Below are 17,037 nucleotides of genomic sequence, written 5' to 3'. Positions count from 1 at the left end.
AGTTCGCTCCGCCGCCTGCGAGGGTGGTGGGCACAGAGCCAGGGATGCAGCGGATGACTCGGGATCGCCGCCTGCCAGCGCTCAGCACGGCACTACCCGGGCCTGGAGTTGGCGCCCTCGCCGGAAAGCCACCGGGCGACAGTGCGTGAGGCCCAGTCCAGGGCTGTGGTGGGCGCTGGGGGGTTGGGAACGACCACTCTGAACCTGGCAGCCCCGCGCTCGGGGACCCAGGCCTCTGGCCGCAGCTCTGAGGGACCGTCCTGGACCCCGTGCCCACAGTCCCCCAGGATGCATTCTCCGTATCTGGGCCGTCTCCCGGTCTCACGCTGACCAGACACGGCTTTTATTACTCTGCCTCCTAGGTCATAAGGTCAGACGTGGGGTCATGGGATGTTTTCCATCCCATCTCAGAGCAGATGCTCGTGGGGCCCCAGACCCTGGGGAAGGGTTTGGAAGGGCGGGTTCCAGCGGCTTTGTCCTGTTTTGCTGCATTAGCTCTCCCTGCCAGCCCTGCCAGGGAGGGGCTTCCGTACCCGTCTGAGGGAAGGCTCCTCCTCCCAGGCGCTTGTGCGGCTCCCAGGAAACCGCCCCCCCCCCCCCATCTCCAGGGTGCTTTTTAGGTGGCCTTGGCCTCTAGGGACTGGCCCCGCATGGGGCCACAACCACTGAAATTCAAGTCCGTCCAAGTAGATACACTCAGTGCCTCGCTCACACCAGCCATGTTTGCAGTGTTTGCTGCCTGTGCGACTGGGGGCCATACTGGGGGCACACAGTTCCCTCCCTGCTGGTCGTCCCGGGACCTCACTCTGGTGGCACGTGCCTTGTCCAGTTGTGGAAGAGCCTGGACCAGGGCCATCCTGGGGGCGGGGGCAAAGTCCAGCCCTGCATTGGCCTCCCCCAACCCTCATCTGCTGAGGGTCACCATGGAAAGGCCCAGGCCGAGCTCGCTGTGCACCCCTGTGCTTCAGGGACGTCACCACTAACTTTAGAGAGGGTTTCAATTTGACCCCGAGACCTGTTGGCAGGTCGTGACCCTTCTCCCAGGAGAAGGTTGTGGAGTTTTTCCTGGGAAGGAACAGAATGCTTACTCATTGCTGGGCTGAACACGGTACCCCTGTGCCTCTGTCTTGTCTGGAAGAAATAAATCTAAGGAAGGGGCTGGCCTGGGCCTGCTTGGGGGAGACCCAGGCCCTGGACAGCTGGGGCAGGTTGGAGAGCCCGAGGGGGTTGGCCAGCCTGGCCCCCTCCCCTGACCTGGGCTGGGAGGGTCTGAGAGGCAGCTTTGATCCCAGGGCCCTTCCATCCGAAGCCCAGCGCCCAGAGGGAGGAGGGGCTCCAGTTACAGTGTCCCCTCCCCTCCCCTCCCGCCGCAGCCAGCCCTTCTCTGGTCCTTCTCCGCCCCTTGGTGACCCTCGCGGCCAGTGTCTTCTGTGCTCCTGGGCCTCGGCCCCTCCCCAGCTCTCCTCCCCTCCCCACCCCCTGCCCTGCGCTGACCACAGAGGGGCCAGGCAGGGGAGGGGCTGGCGCCGCACGCACAGACTCAGAGCTGGGAGAGGCCCGGAACCTACCCAGCCCCTCGAACTGGGGTGTTGAGACGAAGCATCTGCTGTGGGCTTAGACCTTGGGGGTGAGGGGAGAGCCCCGGGATCAGCTGGGGGCTGGAGGGCAGGGGCAGCGACCACAGGCCTGGGGAGGCAGATGCCTTCAGGGAGGAGGCTGGGCAGGGCCTGAGGAGGGACCGGTGGTCACATCCCCCACCCCCTGTCCTGGCGGTCCCCATGCTGGCCCCGAGGCCACTCCTGCTGCCGCTCCTCGTGGTTGGGCTGACCTTGGGGGCCAGCCTGCCGCCAGGACCCAGGAGCCACCCAGGCGTGTGCCCCAACCAGCTCAGCCCCAACCTGTGGGTGGATGCCCAGAGCACCTGTGAGCGTGAGTGCATCGGGGACCAGGTAAGCAGAGGCACCACCCCCGCCGGCCCTCGTTGGGGGTGGGGGTGGGGGGCTCAGGGCATCTTGGCGGCTTGCCCCCTACCCCTGCACCCAGGCCTTGCCCACAGAGGGGGAACCCAGCAGCTGCACTATGGCCCCAATCCTGGGCCCCAATCCTCAGGCTCCCCACGCTCTGCTGCTGGTTTTGGGCTGCTGCACATACGAGGGCCCCAGGGAACACCCCCAGTCTGCGCCTTCATGTGTCTGAAGATTAAGAGCCCCCTCCTCGCTCCCCGAACCCACCTGCCCGCACCCTGGGACCAGCAAGCCAGAAAGGCAGGGGGCCATGCGGGACCTCTGCCCTGCAGCCCTGCAGTGGCCTTGAGCACGTTGTGCACGCCCCGCCCCGGGCCTCGGTTTCCTCGTTTCTGCGGTGAAACCTGCCTGGTAGGGGGAATGTCTGAGGATGCGGTGAGGCTCAGGGAGACAACACCTGTGACGGCCCCCTAGACAGCGGGCAGCTGTGGCTCACTGTAGAGAACAGGAGGGAAACTTCTGCAGACGCGCTCAGCTTCCCACGGGGGGGGGGGGGGGGGGGGACAGGTCCGGGAGGGGCAGCAGGAGCTCAGCCCCCCTCCCTCTGGACAGCCTGCCAGGCAGAGCTAGGGTCCCCGCTGAGCTGCCCCCACTGAGCTGCCCCCCCCCCCGCCCAGGACTGCCAGGCCTCCGAGAAGTGCTGCGCCAACGTGTGTGGGCTGCAGAGCTGCGTGGCGGCCCGCTTCCCTGACGGCGGCCCGGCTGTGCCCACGCCGCCGGCCTCCTGTGAGGGCTTCACGTGCGCACAGCAGGGCTCCGACTGTGACATCTGGGACGGGCAGCCCGTGTGCCGCTGCCGTGACCGCTGCGAGAAGGAGCCCAGCTTCACCTGTGCCTCCGACGGCCTCACCTACTACAACCGCTGCTACATGGACGCAGAGGCCTGCCTGCGCGGCCTCCGCCTGCACGTGGTGCCCTGCAAGCACGTCCTCAGCTGGCCGCCCAGCAGCCCCGGCCCACCCGAGACCACGGCCCGCCCCACGCCCGGGGATGCCCCGACGCCACCCGCCCTCTACAGCAGCCCCGCCCCGCAGGCCGTGTTCGTGGGGGGCACGGCCAGCCTCCACTGCGAGGTCAGCGGCCGCCCGCCGCCGGCCGTGACCTGGGAGAAGCAGAGCAACCGGCGTGAGACCCTCATCATGCGGCCCGACCAGATGTACGGCAACGTGGTGGTCACCAGCGTCGGGCAGCTGGTGCTTTACAACGCCCGGCCCGAGGACGCCGGCCTCTACACGTGCACCGCACGCAACGCCGCGGGCCTGCTGCGGGCCGACTTCCCGCTGTCGGTGGTCCGGCGGGAGCCGGCCGGGGACGCGGCGCCCACCCCCCCTGACCCGGCCGAGTGCCTGCCCGCCGCGCAGGCCTGCACCGGCGCCCCCTCCGGCCTGGTCCTCTGGCAGTACGACCCCCAGCGCGGGGGCTGCATGACCTTCCCCGCCTGCGGCTGCGAGGGCGGCGGCCGGGGCTTCGAGACCTACGAGGCGTGCCAGCGGGCCTGCGCCCGCGGCCCCGGCGACGCCTGCGTGCTGCCGGCCGTGCAGGGCCGCTGCCAGGGCTGGGAGCCCCGCTGGGCCTACAGCCCGCTGCTGCGGCAGTGCCACCCCTTCGTCTACGGCGGCTGCGAGGGCAACGGCAACAACTTCGAGAGCCGCGCGAGCTGCGAGGACGCCTGCCCCGTGCCGCGCACGCCGCCCTGCCGGGCCTGCCGCCTGCGGAGCAAGCTGGCGCTGAGTCTGTGCCGCAGCGACTTCGCCATCGTGGGGCGGCTCACCGAGGTGCTGGAGGAGCCCGAGGTGGGGGGCGGCGGCATCGCCCGCGTGGCCCTGGACGAGGTGCTCAAGGATGACAAGATGGGCCTCAGGTTCTTGGGCACCAAGTACCTGGAGGTGACGCTGAGTGGCATGGACTGGACCTGCCCCTGCCCCAACGTGACAGCTGGCGACGGCCCCCTGGTCATCATGGGAGAGGTGCGAGACGGCGTGGCCGTGCTGGACGCTGGCAGCTACGTCCGCACGGCGAGCGAGAAGCGTGTCAAAAAGATCTCGGAGCTGCTCGAGAAGAAGGCCTGTGAGCTGCTGAACCGCTTCCAGGACTAGCCCCACCCCCCCCACCAGTGTCTGCCCACCCTGCCTTCCTGTCCTGCTGAATAAAAGCCTGACCTCATGGCCTGCGGGTGCCGGACCTCCTGGTGGGACCCTCACCCCACTCAGCCTGCCTTCCGGCTGGTAACCCGCTGCCCGAGGGAGCGCTGGCTCCTCGGGCACCTCCCATGTCCCTGCAGGAGCACAAGCCATGACCGGCCCGAGATGGGCACCTCCTCTCGTGGCAGCAGAGCCAGGCAGCCAGCTCGGTCCCGCCTCGGCAGTCCCTGGGCTCTCCCTCCTTCCTCTGCTGCCGGAGCAGAGCAACACGGTCCAGGATGCCCCCGAGCCCTGACTCCACAGGCCAGACCCCTCCTACCCCTAGTACAGAGCCCCTGGAGACAACAGCCTGCCCACCCAGCACCGCCAGAAATGCCCCCAGGAGCAGGCGCGGTTAACATCAGCAATGAGCAGCAAGAAACACTTTATTCCCAGGTTCTAAGCAGCCCAGTGGCCACCAGCCAAGAGCCCCCAGACCAGGCAAGGGCAGCCCCCAGGGCCCAGCCCTGGGAGGCAGGGGCTGGCATCTGGGTTTATTCCAGAACGGGTCTTGGTGAAGACACAAACATGCGGGAGAAAGTTACTCTTTCCGGAATATCAGGCACTTATTGTTGGCTGGCATGTCCACCTAGGGAAGATGTTTTGGCTGGAGCAGCTGCCCCTGGTCCCCAGGGAGGTCACCTGTGCCCCCGGCCCTTCCCACCTACCATCCTCTCCAGGAGCAGGCCACTGGCTTGGCCCAGGTCCTCCAGAAGGGCTGTGTCCCGCAGCCCCCACTCAGGGTTCCTGCAGTGGGAAGGAGGTAGGGGAGAAGGTGTTGTGGCGGCTGGGGGGTGTCACCCAGCCCACCTGCCCTCCCAGCCAGGCCCCCCACCTATCCAGCTCTGACCTGCATCTAAGAGTGAGATCAAAGTCCACGTTACTCTGCGGAGTGATCTTCCCATTGATGGCGTAAGGCTGTGGAGACGGGAAGACAGCTCTGCCGGCCACCCACAGACACAGGGTCAGCCATTCCTCAGCAAACAGGCAGACTGGCATGCTGGCACTCAGACAAAGAAAAGAACACAGCCCTCCCCGCCCCCAAGATGGGGGACAGCTGAGGACCAGCTGGTGAGCCAAGGGGTTGCAGGGAGCCTGGCAGGTGACCAGGAGGGAGTTCGAGACAGAAGACACCGGGTGGGGTTTAACGGTGACAAGCAGTGGTGGGAGAAAGCAACCGAAAATACTGAAACCAAAATGAGAGAGTCCAGAAAGGAGAGCTCAGCATAGACTGGCTGGGATCAGGGTCAGGACTGGCCTGCCAGGGGAGGCCCATCATCTCCGGCAGGGACACTAACCCCATAGGTGATCAGCAGCGCCTTGGGTTTGAGCAGGTGTCCTGCTGCTCTGAAGAGCCCCTGGGGAGTGAGAAAACAGGGCACCGGTGAAGAGCGTTCTCTCCCCCACGCGCCTGAAAGAGCCCTCAGTGCCCCATCTGAGACGTGGGGCAGACCGCCGCCCTGCTCCCTCCCTGCTGCACCGGGAGGGGTGCTGCATGGCCCACAGACCTGCTCCCACAGACCTCGGTGCAGTTGAGGGGGCTGATGTGGATCATGTTGATGCAGAGCAGCAGGTCCAGCGACTGGGGAAGGATCCCGCCCCAATGCTCCCAATCCCAGGTCACGTCCAGGTACAGCGGGGCCTTCACGTTGGACAGGCCCTGAGCCTGAGTGGTGGCCGAGATGCTGTGGAAGGGCAGCACCTGGTTGGGGGAGCTTCGAGGGGTCTGGGTGGCGTGAGGAGTCTGGACAGCGGGACAGGCCCCGCTCCACCTGCCCTTGCTTCCCGCCCACTTTCACCAGCCGGGACCCGGCCTTCCGGGAGCCCTTCCGCACCTGTCCAGGCAGCGCTGGTCCACGTCGGACGGCTGCCACTCGGCGTGGGGGAAGGCCCGCGCGAAGTGGGCCGTGTGTTGGCCGGAGCCAGAGGCCACCTCGAGCACTCGAACGCCGCGCTGGGCCGGGTCCATGTACTGCCGCAGCACGCGCAGGATAGGCTCCTTGTTCCGCTCTGCGGCCGCAGCCACCAGCATCGCAGCAGCTCAGCCGGCCCGCGGGTCGCCGTACTCCGTCGCCGCGAGGCCCGCCGGGAGCCGTAGTCCGTCGCCGCGAACACTGCCGGGAGCTCTGGTCCGGCCTCCCCAAAGACTACAATTCCCAGGAGGAGGCGCGCAGCGCGTTAAGGGGCCCGCAGCCGCGGGAGTCGCACCGGGAGCGGCAGCCAAGCCGAGGGGACTGGGCAGTGAGTTGGGGTCACTGGTTTACAGGTGACCATCAGCTCAGCGCCCGGGTGTCCGTGGCCGCTCTGGCATTTTCAAAGCTCTTGTTCTCTGAAATCGTCTCGTTCGCGCTGCACTAGAATTGGTGCTTCCCCGGTTCTGGTTTTCTTTTGAAATTGCAGTCGTCAGCGAGTCCGTCTAGTCGACATGGGGGAAAACTAAAACTAACGCTTGCGCCGCCCGGGAATCGAACCCGGGTCGCAAGAATGGGAATCTTGCATGATACCACTACACCAGCGGCGCCGTTGTCCAGCTTCCTACCCGCGAGACTTAAGAGATTGTGACGCACCCTCTCCTCGCGCAGAAGTACTACGGTGCATGCGCGCTGCCTCGCGGGAGGCCGGCCCCTGCGCGCTGCAGCCGGCAGCCGCGGTGGCAGCACCGATCTTGGCGGGGTCCGCGTGCTGGGGGATCTCGCGGCGTCGCTTGGGCGCCCAGCGCTAGAGAGGAACGAGGGGGGCTAAGGGAGGCTGGCTTGAGGCCCGGATTCGCGCCGGCGCCGTGGAAACCATGGCAACCGCGGGCGTTCGGTGGGGCGGGGGCCGGGGCGGGGCTCCTCGTGGGCGGGGCTCCCTGCGAGCGGGGCCGCGGGCGAGCGGGGCGGTCCTAGCCGCCGGCCCCGCGGTCCTGTGCTGCTCGGGGCTTTCCGGTGACGCTGACCTGACCAGCGCTAGCCCAGGGTCCCCGGACGTTGTGAGGGGGTCGGAGCCCTATTTGTTGTGTCCAAGGGTGTTTTCCCCGTGGACGGCTTGGGGCCCGTGTCTCCTAGGGGCCCTGTTCTGCAGCCGGCCAGTTTATCTTTGGTGGGCAGCTTCTCACGAGTGAGATCCCCAAACCCGACGTCACTCTGGCCAGAGCTCAGATGGTGGCCCTGACCCGGGCTTTAACCTGGGATTGTCGTGGAGGGGCCGAGATGTGGGTTTCGTCAGGGGAGGATGGCAGTCTTGCAGCTTAGGCTGGGGAAGTGGTGTGGGGCTGGCCATTCTGGACAGGCCCCCTGGCATTCTGTACGTGACCACCATTTCACAGCCCCGGCTTTCCTTTCCTGAATGCGCTTTTGCCTCCAGCCACGTTGGGTGTACTCTGCATTTTCCTTGTCCTTCCATGTGTGGGCGTGGAGAGGAGACTGCTGTTTGTGCGTGACAAGCCCCTTTCAACCTTACCTGGGTTCCCACCAAGCAGGTGACCCTTGGGCCTTGGGGGCTGGTGGCCGGGGGACCCAACCTGTGATTAGCAGGTGGGAGACCGAGCTGATCACCCAGGACCGATGATCTCATCAACCACACCTGTGTCACGGGGCCTCCACAAAGACCCCAAGGAAAGGGGCTCGGGAGCCTCCGGGCAGGTCAAGGGACACACGGAGTTGCCGGGAGGGTGGCGCGCCCCCGTGGGGCCTGGAGGCTCCCAGCCCCCTCCGCACCCCTTGCCCTGTGTGTCTCTTCCATCCCTGTTCCCAAGAGTCCTATCCTTGACGATGGACCAGTAAACATGAGTGAGGGTTTCCCTGAGTTCTGTGAGCCGTTCTAGCAAATTATGGAGGCTGAGAAGGGGGGGGGCATGAGAACCCCGACTCAGAGCCGATGGATCAGAGGCACAGGTGACAGCCTGGATTTGTGACTGGCATCGGAAGAGGGGGTGGTCTCGTGGGACTGGGCCCTCAGCCCCGGGGGTCTGCATAATGCCGGATAAGAGTGTCAGAATTGAGTTAAGTTGTAGGACACCCGGTCAATGTCTGCAGAGAACTGCTTGGCGAGGGAAACCCACACACTTGGTGTCTAAAGGGTTGAAAGTGCAGAAAACGTTGCTTTCTTTTACACCAGATGTTCTCTTGAGGCGGGGAACCTGACTGACCGGTGTCCCTGCTTCCTCCATGCCCTATGGCCCTGCTTCGGAAGTTGTCCAAATGCTCAGCAAAGTCTTCCTTTCAACAGTACTTGACCTTAGGTTGATACCCGCCTGCCGTATTTGTCATTCCGGGCTGGACGCCATGTGAGATACCCCCTGCACTGGGCGCTCACCAGGCTCTGACCTGGCGAAGGCAGACCTGAAGCGTTTCCTGCTTGTTGTGTAGGTGAATACGTGCACATGCCTGTGAAGGCTGGTGTGCACACTTGTGAACGCACACTTTCTGGAAAGTCATGGATGTGTGTCAGATTCTGGGAGGATCTAGGCCCCCCAGCAAATGCTGAACGGTGGACCCCTGGAAGTGTCCCCTGATGTAGAAAATGTTGGGGTTCGGCACTGACAGTCAAGAAGGAATTCTTGAGATGCGTTTTGGTGCAAAAAGGTGGTTTTATTAAAACACGGGAATAGGAAATGTGGGCACAAAGAGCTGCACTGGGGGCGTGAGGAGCGATGGATTATGTACTTTCAAGTTGGGATGGGCTTAGAGATAGTATAAGTCTCTAAGAAATTTTGGAAGCAAGGTTTCCAGGACCTCGAGGGGGCCAGCTGTTGTTAGGGAAGGGTCATTACTACTGTCCAATAAATCCTAGTCATGAACCCCTTCAGGTGTAGATGAGCAGGCCATAGGCTTGGAGTGTGGTTGCCAACATGTATCGTGGGCAGGAAAAGACAAGGGCAGTTTCCAAAGGAATTTTTACATGTTAAAGTAGACTTATAGGATCGGGGGTGTCAGGCTAAGGTTGCCTTTTGCCCTTAGCAAAGCGTCATCATGGAGGCAGCTGAGCTCCCAGAGGAAGGTCACTCTGCCAGTTTCAAGGACTTGTCAACGGGCTGTAAGTTGTAAGGAAATTTCATTTTTCCTTTGCCTTTGGTTCTCACGTCATCCCCCCCGCCCCACCCCATGGCCCGTGCTCCGTGGGGCCTCCTGAGGTTTTGTGTCCTGAGGTGGAATTCAGCTCCCAGGCAGCCCTCTTGAGCTTCTCACCCACTGTGTGGAAGTTTCTGTGGCACGGGGCACCTTTCCAAGTGAGTGTTTATCCACATGATAAAATCTCTAGTGCCCAGAGAGCCACGAGCAAACAAGACATCCCCTGCCCTGCTGCCCACCCCGATGGGGGTGCACGCTTCCTCCCTAGCCCTGCCCCCCCCCCCAGCACTTCCTATTTCCTTATCACTGCTTCCCTTCCCTTGGTTTCACGGAGCTACCGTAACAAATCACCCCAAACTGGGTGGCTTAGAACAACAGAAAAATATTTTCTCCTGCTTCTGGAAGCCAAGTCCAAGGTAAAAGTGTCTGCTCACTCCAAAGGCCCTATAGGAAGATGGTTCCAGCTGCTGGTGGCCGCTGTTCTGCGTGCTGGGTGAGGCCCCACCCCTCTGTCTAGCTGCCTCTCTCCAGCTTGGGGATGGGTTCCCAGCTTCTCCACCAAAGGCCATGTTACCGGCCCCTTGCAGGGGGTTCCCAGCCAACTTGCCTTCAAGGACAGTGTAGTCTAGGGGAAGGGGAGTGAGTCTGGGGACAGAAACTTCACTCCCCAGGCTCCATCCCAAGCTAGGGTGTGTTCTGGGGGCAGCGAGGCTGAGCCGACATCTCTGGGGGAGACCAGCCCTGCTCCCTACAGGTGCCTTCCTCCTGATGTCACTACCCCCCCCCCCCCACTGGAGCTAACCCCTCACAGTTCCCACTCCCCATGTTGTGCTCTCTGCCTGTTTCAGCCCTGCTCTGAAGGGGAAGTGTAGGGAAAGTGGGGCTGCGTTTGCTCCAGGGCTACTGCCCCTCCGGTGGCAGCTCCGGACTGAGACATGGCCCCATTGGACTCCCCAGGCCCGGGTGCCTGCTGCATTCAGCCTCCTCAAATACTTGTGGGAACAGTGTAGGAGCCCCGTGGGAGCCACACAAGCCTCGGGGGTGGATTCCAAGACCCCTGGACAACTCTGGACAGAGTGTTTTCTTGGGTGGGGGGATGTTAAGGATTGAATTCAACCAAATGGAGGACGAGGGGAGCCTTGTGCTGAGCCCACCAGGTCCTCAGGCTCACAGGCTCCAGAGTGCCCTGGTTCCCCGGCCTCAACCTGAGGAGCTCGGAGCAGCCTGTGAGCTAGAACGAAGGAAGCCTGCGGGTGGGAGGCCACCTGGCCCCTACATTCCAGGCAGGCCTGGTCCCCAGGCAGCTCTGGAGGGGGACCTCTATGCCTCCAGGAGGGCGGGAGTGGCAGGTAACTGCTCCCTTCCAATTGGAGTGAAACAGGCAAACTGGGCGTCCTCACCCACCTTCTCTCTCCCCAGGATATCACCCTCACACTGGTCCCAGTCTATAAGGGGCCTCCCCTCCCTGAAGCTGGGTGGGGACCCTGGCATGGGAGGCTGAGTCAGGAAATGGAGTGCACCCACTATTCCTGTCCCCTGGAGTGGAAGGGAGATTCCCAGGGCGTTGGGTCTCTGCCCAAACCCAGGGGGCGGACCCACTTTTTCTGGTCTCTGGCCCAGCAGTCCCAAGACACAGGCCCAGAATGCCCCCTGATACTGGCCCAGGCCCACGCAGGCACCTTGGCCGAAGCTCCCCGACAGGAGCGGGGGCAAGCCTTGGTTCCAGGGTCCACACAGAGCGTTCCCAGCGCCTGCCAACGCCCCCGCCTCCCCCGCGGCTCACCTGGCCTTCAGGCGCCCGAAGGCCGTCCCAGGCCTCAGAACGCTTCCTCTGCCTTGGCCTTGAGCCATGCGGGGTGGGGCGCTGGTTACTGCGGCCCCGGCCGGCCTCCCAACAGCCCGACCTCCGCCGCGTGCCCCGAGGCCGACCGGTACGCGCGGGCCCTTTAAGGGCCGGGGGCGTGTAGCGGCCCGCCCCCTCCCCGCCGCGCCCGGCCGCCGGTTAAAGGGGCCGCGCCCTGGGCCCCCGCCGAGTGCGAGCCCGGGCGGAGGGCAGGGCAGGGCGTGCGTCCGGGCGAGCGCGCGGGCTGGCTGCCCGTCCGCACCATGTACACCATCACCAAGGGGCCCAGCAAGCTGGTCGCGCAGCGCCGCACAGGTGCGTGGGGCGAGGGGCCGGGGGCGGGCAGGGCGGCCGGGGGGAGGGTCCGCGCAGTGACCGCCCAGCCTCGGCGGCGGCTGACGCGCCCCGTGCCCGCAGGTCCCTCGCAGCAGCAGGTGGAGAGCAGGCTCGGCGAGCTCCTGAAATGCCGGCAGCCCGCGCCGCCGACCCCATCGCCCCCGCGGGCGCAGCCGCCGGGACCCTGGCCCCTGTCGAGGTGAGACGCGTGGGCCGGCCGCCGCGGCACAGAGAGGGTGACCTTGGGGAAGGTTTGCGGAGACCCGGCCACATGCCCCGGGAGGGCGCGGGGGCGGGGCATCCGACCCCGCCCGCGCGGGCAGCTCTGGCTTCCTCGGCGCCTCCACCTCACCTGGCACCTGGCTGGGTCGGAGGGGCTGGGCTGGATGTGCATGAACCCCTCACCCGCGCTGGCCCTGTGGGATCCTGGCGACCCCGAGTGGGGAGGAAGCTGACCAGCTCCTGGATCGGAGGAGCTCCACGCGGCTGACTCACATGCCCCGGGCGACCTTGGGCGGCAAGGCCGAGGTTTGAGGCGAGCTGCCCAGGAGGACAAGAGCAAAATATCCTCGGGAGTGCTGGCCCTGAAGGCCTCCTGGCGCTGGCCCCGTCCTTGCGGAACCGGCTAGGGGAGAGGGTGCACGTGGTTCCCTCTGGCCCTGCCAGGCCACTGCCCTCCACTACCCTTCACCCACAACACCCTGGCTGGGCACTGGGAGGCCTCCCACAGATGGTCAGGGCTTGCTGGAAGCTGCAGTTTTCTGCCTTTTTATGATCACCAGTTTTGCCAGCCTACCACCCCTGTGGCCCCAGGAATGGCAGTCCCAGTCAGTTTGGCCTCCACGTGACCTTGACCTGAAGGTCAGATCCTCTCCATCTCCCAGACCTGAGCCTTTTACTCTTTTGTCTCGACTCTGGGCCTTTGGTGTCAGCTCTTCTATGCATTGCCTGGGCCCTGGGCTTTCTTCTAGGCCCACAGAGGCCTGAGGCCGCCTGCACTAGGGCTGTGTGTCCAGGCAGCAGATAAACAAGGTGGCATGCTGAGGAGGGTGCAGGTGACGGGCGCCTGCCTGGAGGGGGCATCCTGTGGGGATCTTTCTGGGCCGAGACTCTTCCCCGGGGGGCCTTCTGCTGGGGGCCGGTTGACACTTGGAACTTAGTGGTGAAAACGTTCTGGGCCAGCCACAGGTGTGTCGTGGGGAGACAGGTGAACAGGGCCTTGGGGGGTGACTCCTGGGACCCAGGCTGAGCTATAATATTGCCTTGTGATTTCAGCTTGGGTCCTCACAGCTGCCCTACTGCCCAGAGGAATAAATGAGACCTAGGCATATAGCCACCTCTGGTCACCCAGGCAGACAGTCTGGGACCCAAGTGGCCCAGGCGCTCCACCTGGAGAAACTTACCACCATCTGCCCGTTGTCGCTGGCCCAGGGTGCACCCGGGACACAGCTGGCAAGTGCTAGGGAAGAAGACGGGACAGACAGCATAGAGCCCTTCAAACCCCCAGGAGGCCTCACCTTTGTCCTCATCTGGCCCTAGCCAGTTGGGCACACTGCAGCCTGCCAGGCCAGGGTGGTGCCGACCAGCCTGGCCTGAGGGAGCATGTCCCTCAGTGTCCCGCTTGCGTAGGGAGTAGTGAGGCACGCTGTGTGCTCGCTGGGCCGGCCCACTCCCTTCCCAAATCACTCCCTCTTTTGGAGCTGCCCCTGCCCCCAGTCCCAGTTGCCTTGAAAGGACCCTGCCAGGAGGCCAAAGCAGCCTGCGGGTCCTCCCTACCCCCTCTCCTGCACCTTCTCAGGCCCCCCCCCCCCCCCAAAACGGCTGCTCCGTTCCTGTTGTTTTCTCTGCAGCACCCTGACTGGCCGGTGAGAGAGGGCGTGTCTGGGCCGCTGCCGCATCCTCTACGCCTGGTGCCCTACAGGTGTGCCAGGTGTCTGACCAGCTAAATATACAGGCTGGGGTTCCAGCCAGGCATGGGTCTGGGCACGGGCCATGGTGGTGAACAGGCCACGTGGGGTCTGTGCCTCTGAGGAGCTCTTGCTCCCAGTGTGAGACCGACGGGAGAGAAAACATCAGTGGAGGTGATATCCGTCCTTGGAAAGAAAATAATACGACGCCGCGTGACCACCTGTGGTCATGTGAGCAGGCGGGGGAGGCGGCCTGGGGGTTTTACTGAGTTGTGGGCTTTGAGGTCAGACAGGTGTGCAGTTAAGTCCTGAAACTGCCACCCATACGCAGCATGTGACTTTGGGCGGGTCACTTCTCTCTCGAGTCTGGGGCCCTGGGCTGGAAAACGGGTGGGCGGTCGACCTCAGGGGTCGGAGAGGAGACTGTGTGACAAGATACCCAGGTAGGCCTGAGCAGGGGCACTGGAGCATGCCTGGGGGCACCACCCTTGGGAGCAGGCACAGTGTGGCCTTCATCTACAGGTGCACGCTCGAGCCAGTGTCCTTTCACCAGAAGGCCTGTGGAGGGGCCTTACGTAAATGACTCCAGGCAGCAGGCAGGTGGGCGCCTGCCCCTCGGGCCCCTACGCAGCCTTGGTCAGGCCACCACCGTGGTCCCTGTGATTCACAGCCTATGGCTGCAATTCCCTTTTTTGTTTTGCTTTTTTGATGCCCGGCCTCCACTTTCCTGGAACCAGCAGCCTTTGTGGGGGCGGGGGTGGCAGGCGAGGGGCTGTCCGAGGCAAGGACAAACCTTCACACCCCCTGGCTGGTGCAGCTCAGGCCTGGGAGGAGCCCCGCCCCTCTACATTTTCTTGGGCCACCAGACCCTGCCGGCCCAGAGCTGGCGGGACCGGTGCCCCTCAAGACCCTCCTCTTTATTTTAGTGGCCCTCTCAGCCAAGGAGGACCCCCGAGCGGCGGTGGGGCACCTGAGCCCAGGAAGGCGAGCAGGCCGGCGGGACCGCGAGTGCCTGGCGGAGTGGCACGTGCAGCCCAGGACTCCCGGCTCCCACCTCCTGCTGTAGGTGCGGGCCCCGCCCCCTCCACGGCCCCGTCCTGGGCTTTGTGTGTGCAGGGCCAGGCCAGCTGCCGCCAGCTGGAGCGGCCCATCACCGCCCTGGGCCCTGCTGACTGGGACAGACCCAACGGCTCCCTGGACATCCCACACCCAGTAGGCTGAGCCCTGGGCTCCCGGGGACCGCCTCTTCACTCAACATTCCCACCCCTGTGGGCAACAGCGGTGCCTGGTCTGGGGCCTGCAGGGTTGGGCTGGGGTTGTAGTCACACCTTCCCGACCCAGTGGTCTTCGGCCAGACCATCACTTAGGGCTCATCCCCACGGAGCCTGGGGCGGCCAGGAAGAGGGAAGGGCTCAGACCACCTTCTTGTTTGGGTCCTTCCTCCCACACCGGGGGTAACGGTGAGACGGAGAAGCTTTTGTGGGGGAAGAAGATGGCCGAGAATTGTGCTTGGGACAGTGACCCGGCAGTAGCTTAGGTCAGAACAGGGACTGCCAGAGGCCTGGCCCGTCCTGGGGAGGCAGGATGCAGGTGGCAGCAGGGGTGCCCGAGAGACCCTTGGACAAAGAGCACCTGTGTGCCTTGAGCAGGGAACCCTGCTGGGGATCTGGGACATGGCTGGGGACCGCAGGTGTGAACTGAGCTGCTGGGGGCTTGGGCCTGTGGGGAGCGGCCTCGACCACCCCTGCAGCCGCCCTGAAGTTCAAGGAAGTGCCTGGGCTGGGCCCGGGCCCGGGGTGGGGGGGTGTGGCCTGAACCTGCTCCTGGAGCTTTGCCGGGCATCACCTGGGCTCTGGACAGTTGCTGACTGGCTCCTCCCCCCTCCACAGCCCAGGGCCAAGGCTCGTGTTCAATCGGGTGAATGGCCGGCGGCCCCCCGTCACGTCTCCATCCCTTGAGGGGACCCAAGAGACCTATACACTGGCCCATGAGGAAAACGTCCGATTTGTGTCTGAAGGTAGCGTTGAGGCCCGAGGGTGTGGCTCGGGCCCCTGTTCCTCTTCCCCACTGCCACCTGACTCAGAGTAGCCAGAGGGCTGGGCCCTTCCTAGACTCTCTATTTGTCCCATGACCGTCCAGGGGACTGCCTGCTCCAGTTCTGGGCTGGGGTCCAGGGTGGCCACCAGGCTCTGGGCGGAAGACAGGATGCCAGGGCCCTGGCTCAGTCCGACTGCCCTCTCCCCACAGCGTGGCAGCAAGTGGAGCGGCAGCTGGGTGGTGGCCCAGCTGGCGAGAGTGGGCCCAGGCCCGTGCAGTATGTGGAGAAGACCCCCAACCCCCGGCTGCAGAGTGAGCCCTCCCCTGCCCTCAGGGAGTCCCCCCCACTCCCTCCGACCCTGACCTGGGCCCTGCTGGGTTCTAGCCCCAGGGGATTGGGGAGGGCGCTTGAACTTGACCCGCTTTTTCCTAGCGCTTGCTACATTTGGGCCTGGGTGAAGGGCTTGTGGTCAGCTCACAGGGAGAGACATTGACCGACCTGGAAGGCAGCGTCACTGCCCAGCCTTCTACTGTGCCCGCAGACTTCGTGCCCATTGACCTGGACGAGTGGTGGGCGCAGCAGTTCCTGGCCAGAATCACTAACTGCTCCTAGCCACCTTGGAAGGAACCGCTCCCCTGCAGGGCCCAAATGAGCCTCATGGTGGACCCCTGCCAGGAGAGGACCACGGCGCCCTGATGAACTGCTGAGGCGGACCATGCTCCACCCTGAGCCCGGCCAGGCGCCGGCCACACCTGAAGTGCCAGCATTTGGACTTTTGCACCTGCTGACCCCTTGGCCCGGCTGTCCCATGCTGCCAGGGGCTGAAACTGTCTGACCTCAATCCTGCTCACTGTGCCCAGGGACCAGCCCCTAGGGCTGGCAGGGAGGAGCTCCAGGCTAATAATAAAGTCGAGAACCTGCCCTTTTTGAGTGGCTTTTACTTGGTGCGTGGGGGGTGGGGTCAGGGTCCTCCTGTCCCTGTGCCGCGTCCAGCCCGACCTTTCCTTGGCTCCACAGTGCGGTTCTGCCCAGTTCTGGCCCTTCTGGGTCCTGACAGAGGTGCCGGGGCCCTGGGCCAGCTCCTCTTCCTTGGATGTCACTGGACCTACCCTGCACCACCCGGCTTTCTCTTCCCTTGGCAGGTGCTTTACCCCATCTCCAGACCCACAAATGTTACGAAACTAGCCCTGGGATATAGTCCCAGTGGCTCGGGGCTGGGGCCAAGTCTCAGGACGCCTAGTCCTGTCTCTTAATCCCCCAGAGCTGCTGGACACTGAACACAGGTGAGTTGCCCTGTGAAACACTGCTTTGCCTCTCGGGTGGGTGGGGTTGCCTGCGGCTGACACGGGACCGAGTGGAGTACCCCCGGTGTGGACGGCATCGCTAGAGGGCTGGAGGCAGCAGGTGGAGCCCAGTGTGGGCCGTCGGTGGGTAGGGACTAATTCTGCCAAGCGCGTTCCCACCACACATGGTGTTCCCGCTATACAGGTGGGCCCCAGAGAGGCCCCTCCCAGGTCCCCACAGCTAAACTTGCTAGAGCATCCCCGCAGGGTCCCGGCTTGAGAGTGGCCGCAGAGGCCCGAGGCGCCCGAGAGGCTGAGGACAGCGAGCCAGGAGCACCCTCCGGCCGTGACCCGGGCCGCGCGACCGGACTCCTG

General features: G+C 64.5%; 3 protein-coding genes and 1 non-coding gene across 6 annotated transcripts; 2 read left to right on the top strand and 2 right to left on the bottom strand.

Moving 5' to 3' along the window:
- The first annotated feature begins 1,535 nt into the window (after positions 1 to 1,535).
- On the top strand, positions 1,536 to 4,171 carry WFIKKN1 (WAP, follistatin/kazal, immunoglobulin, kunitz and netrin domain containing 1). Its single transcript, XM_042922049.1, has 2 exons — positions 1,536 to 1,949; positions 2,642 to 4,171. Exons 1-2 carry the CDS (start codon positions 1,779 to 1,781, stop codon positions 4,118 to 4,120), a joined length of 1,650 nt encoding a protein of 549 aa, XP_042777983.1. The 5' UTR covers positions 1,536 to 1,778; the 3' UTR covers positions 4,121 to 4,171.
- Positions 4,172 to 4,572: 401 nt separating this feature from the next.
- Positions 4,573 to 6,935, bottom strand: METTL26 (methyltransferase like 26). The gene is made up of 6 exons (XM_042921632.1): positions 6,040 to 6,935; positions 5,727 to 5,889; positions 5,503 to 5,562; positions 5,055 to 5,122; positions 4,873 to 4,951; positions 4,573 to 4,793 (listed from the first exon to the last, which is right to left on the bottom strand). The coding sequence occupies exons 1-6, from the start codon at positions 6,234 to 6,236 to the stop codon at positions 4,746 to 4,748; spliced, it is 615 nt and encodes a 204-aa protein (XP_042777566.1). The 5' UTR covers positions 6,237 to 6,935; the 3' UTR covers positions 4,573 to 4,745.
- Positions 6,655 to 6,725, bottom strand: TRNAG-CCC. Its single transcript has one exon. It is a non-coding gene; the product is annotated as a tRNA-Gly (tRNA).
- A 2,635-nt stretch (positions 6,936 to 9,570) lies between the features above and the next one.
- On the top strand, positions 9,571 to 16,301 carry MCRIP2 (MAPK regulated corepressor interacting protein 2). 3 transcript variants are annotated; one of them, XM_042922175.1, is made up of 6 exons: positions 9,571 to 9,748; positions 10,879 to 11,413; positions 11,516 to 11,633; positions 15,231 to 15,358; positions 15,589 to 15,690; positions 15,921 to 16,301. In XM_042922175.1, the coding sequence occupies exons 2-6, from the start codon at positions 11,362 to 11,364 to the stop codon at positions 15,989 to 15,991; spliced, it is 471 nt and encodes a 156-aa protein (XP_042778109.1). In that variant the 5' UTR covers positions 9,571 to 9,748; positions 10,879 to 11,361; the 3' UTR covers positions 15,992 to 16,301. The 3 variants fall into 3 exon arrangements, with proteins under 3 accessions (XP_042778109.1, XP_042778108.1, XP_042778110.1); XM_042922174.1 differs by lacking the exon at positions 9,571 to 9,748 and having other exon boundaries at positions 9,759 to 11,413; XM_042922176.1 differs by lacking the exons at positions 9,571 to 9,748; positions 15,589 to 15,690 and having other exon boundaries at positions 9,759 to 11,413.
- The last annotated feature ends 736 nt before the right edge of the window (positions 16,302 to 17,037 follow it).

This window comes from Panthera leo, chromosome E3, assembly GCF_018350215.1.
Source record: "Panthera leo isolate Ple1 chromosome E3, P.leo_Ple1_pat1.1, whole genome shotgun sequence".
Classification (NCBI taxonomy): domain Eukaryota; kingdom Metazoa; phylum Chordata; class Mammalia; order Carnivora; family Felidae; genus Panthera; species Panthera leo.
Note: the sequence above shows the minus strand (reverse complement) of the source record. Positions and strands in the feature narration are given on the sequence as shown.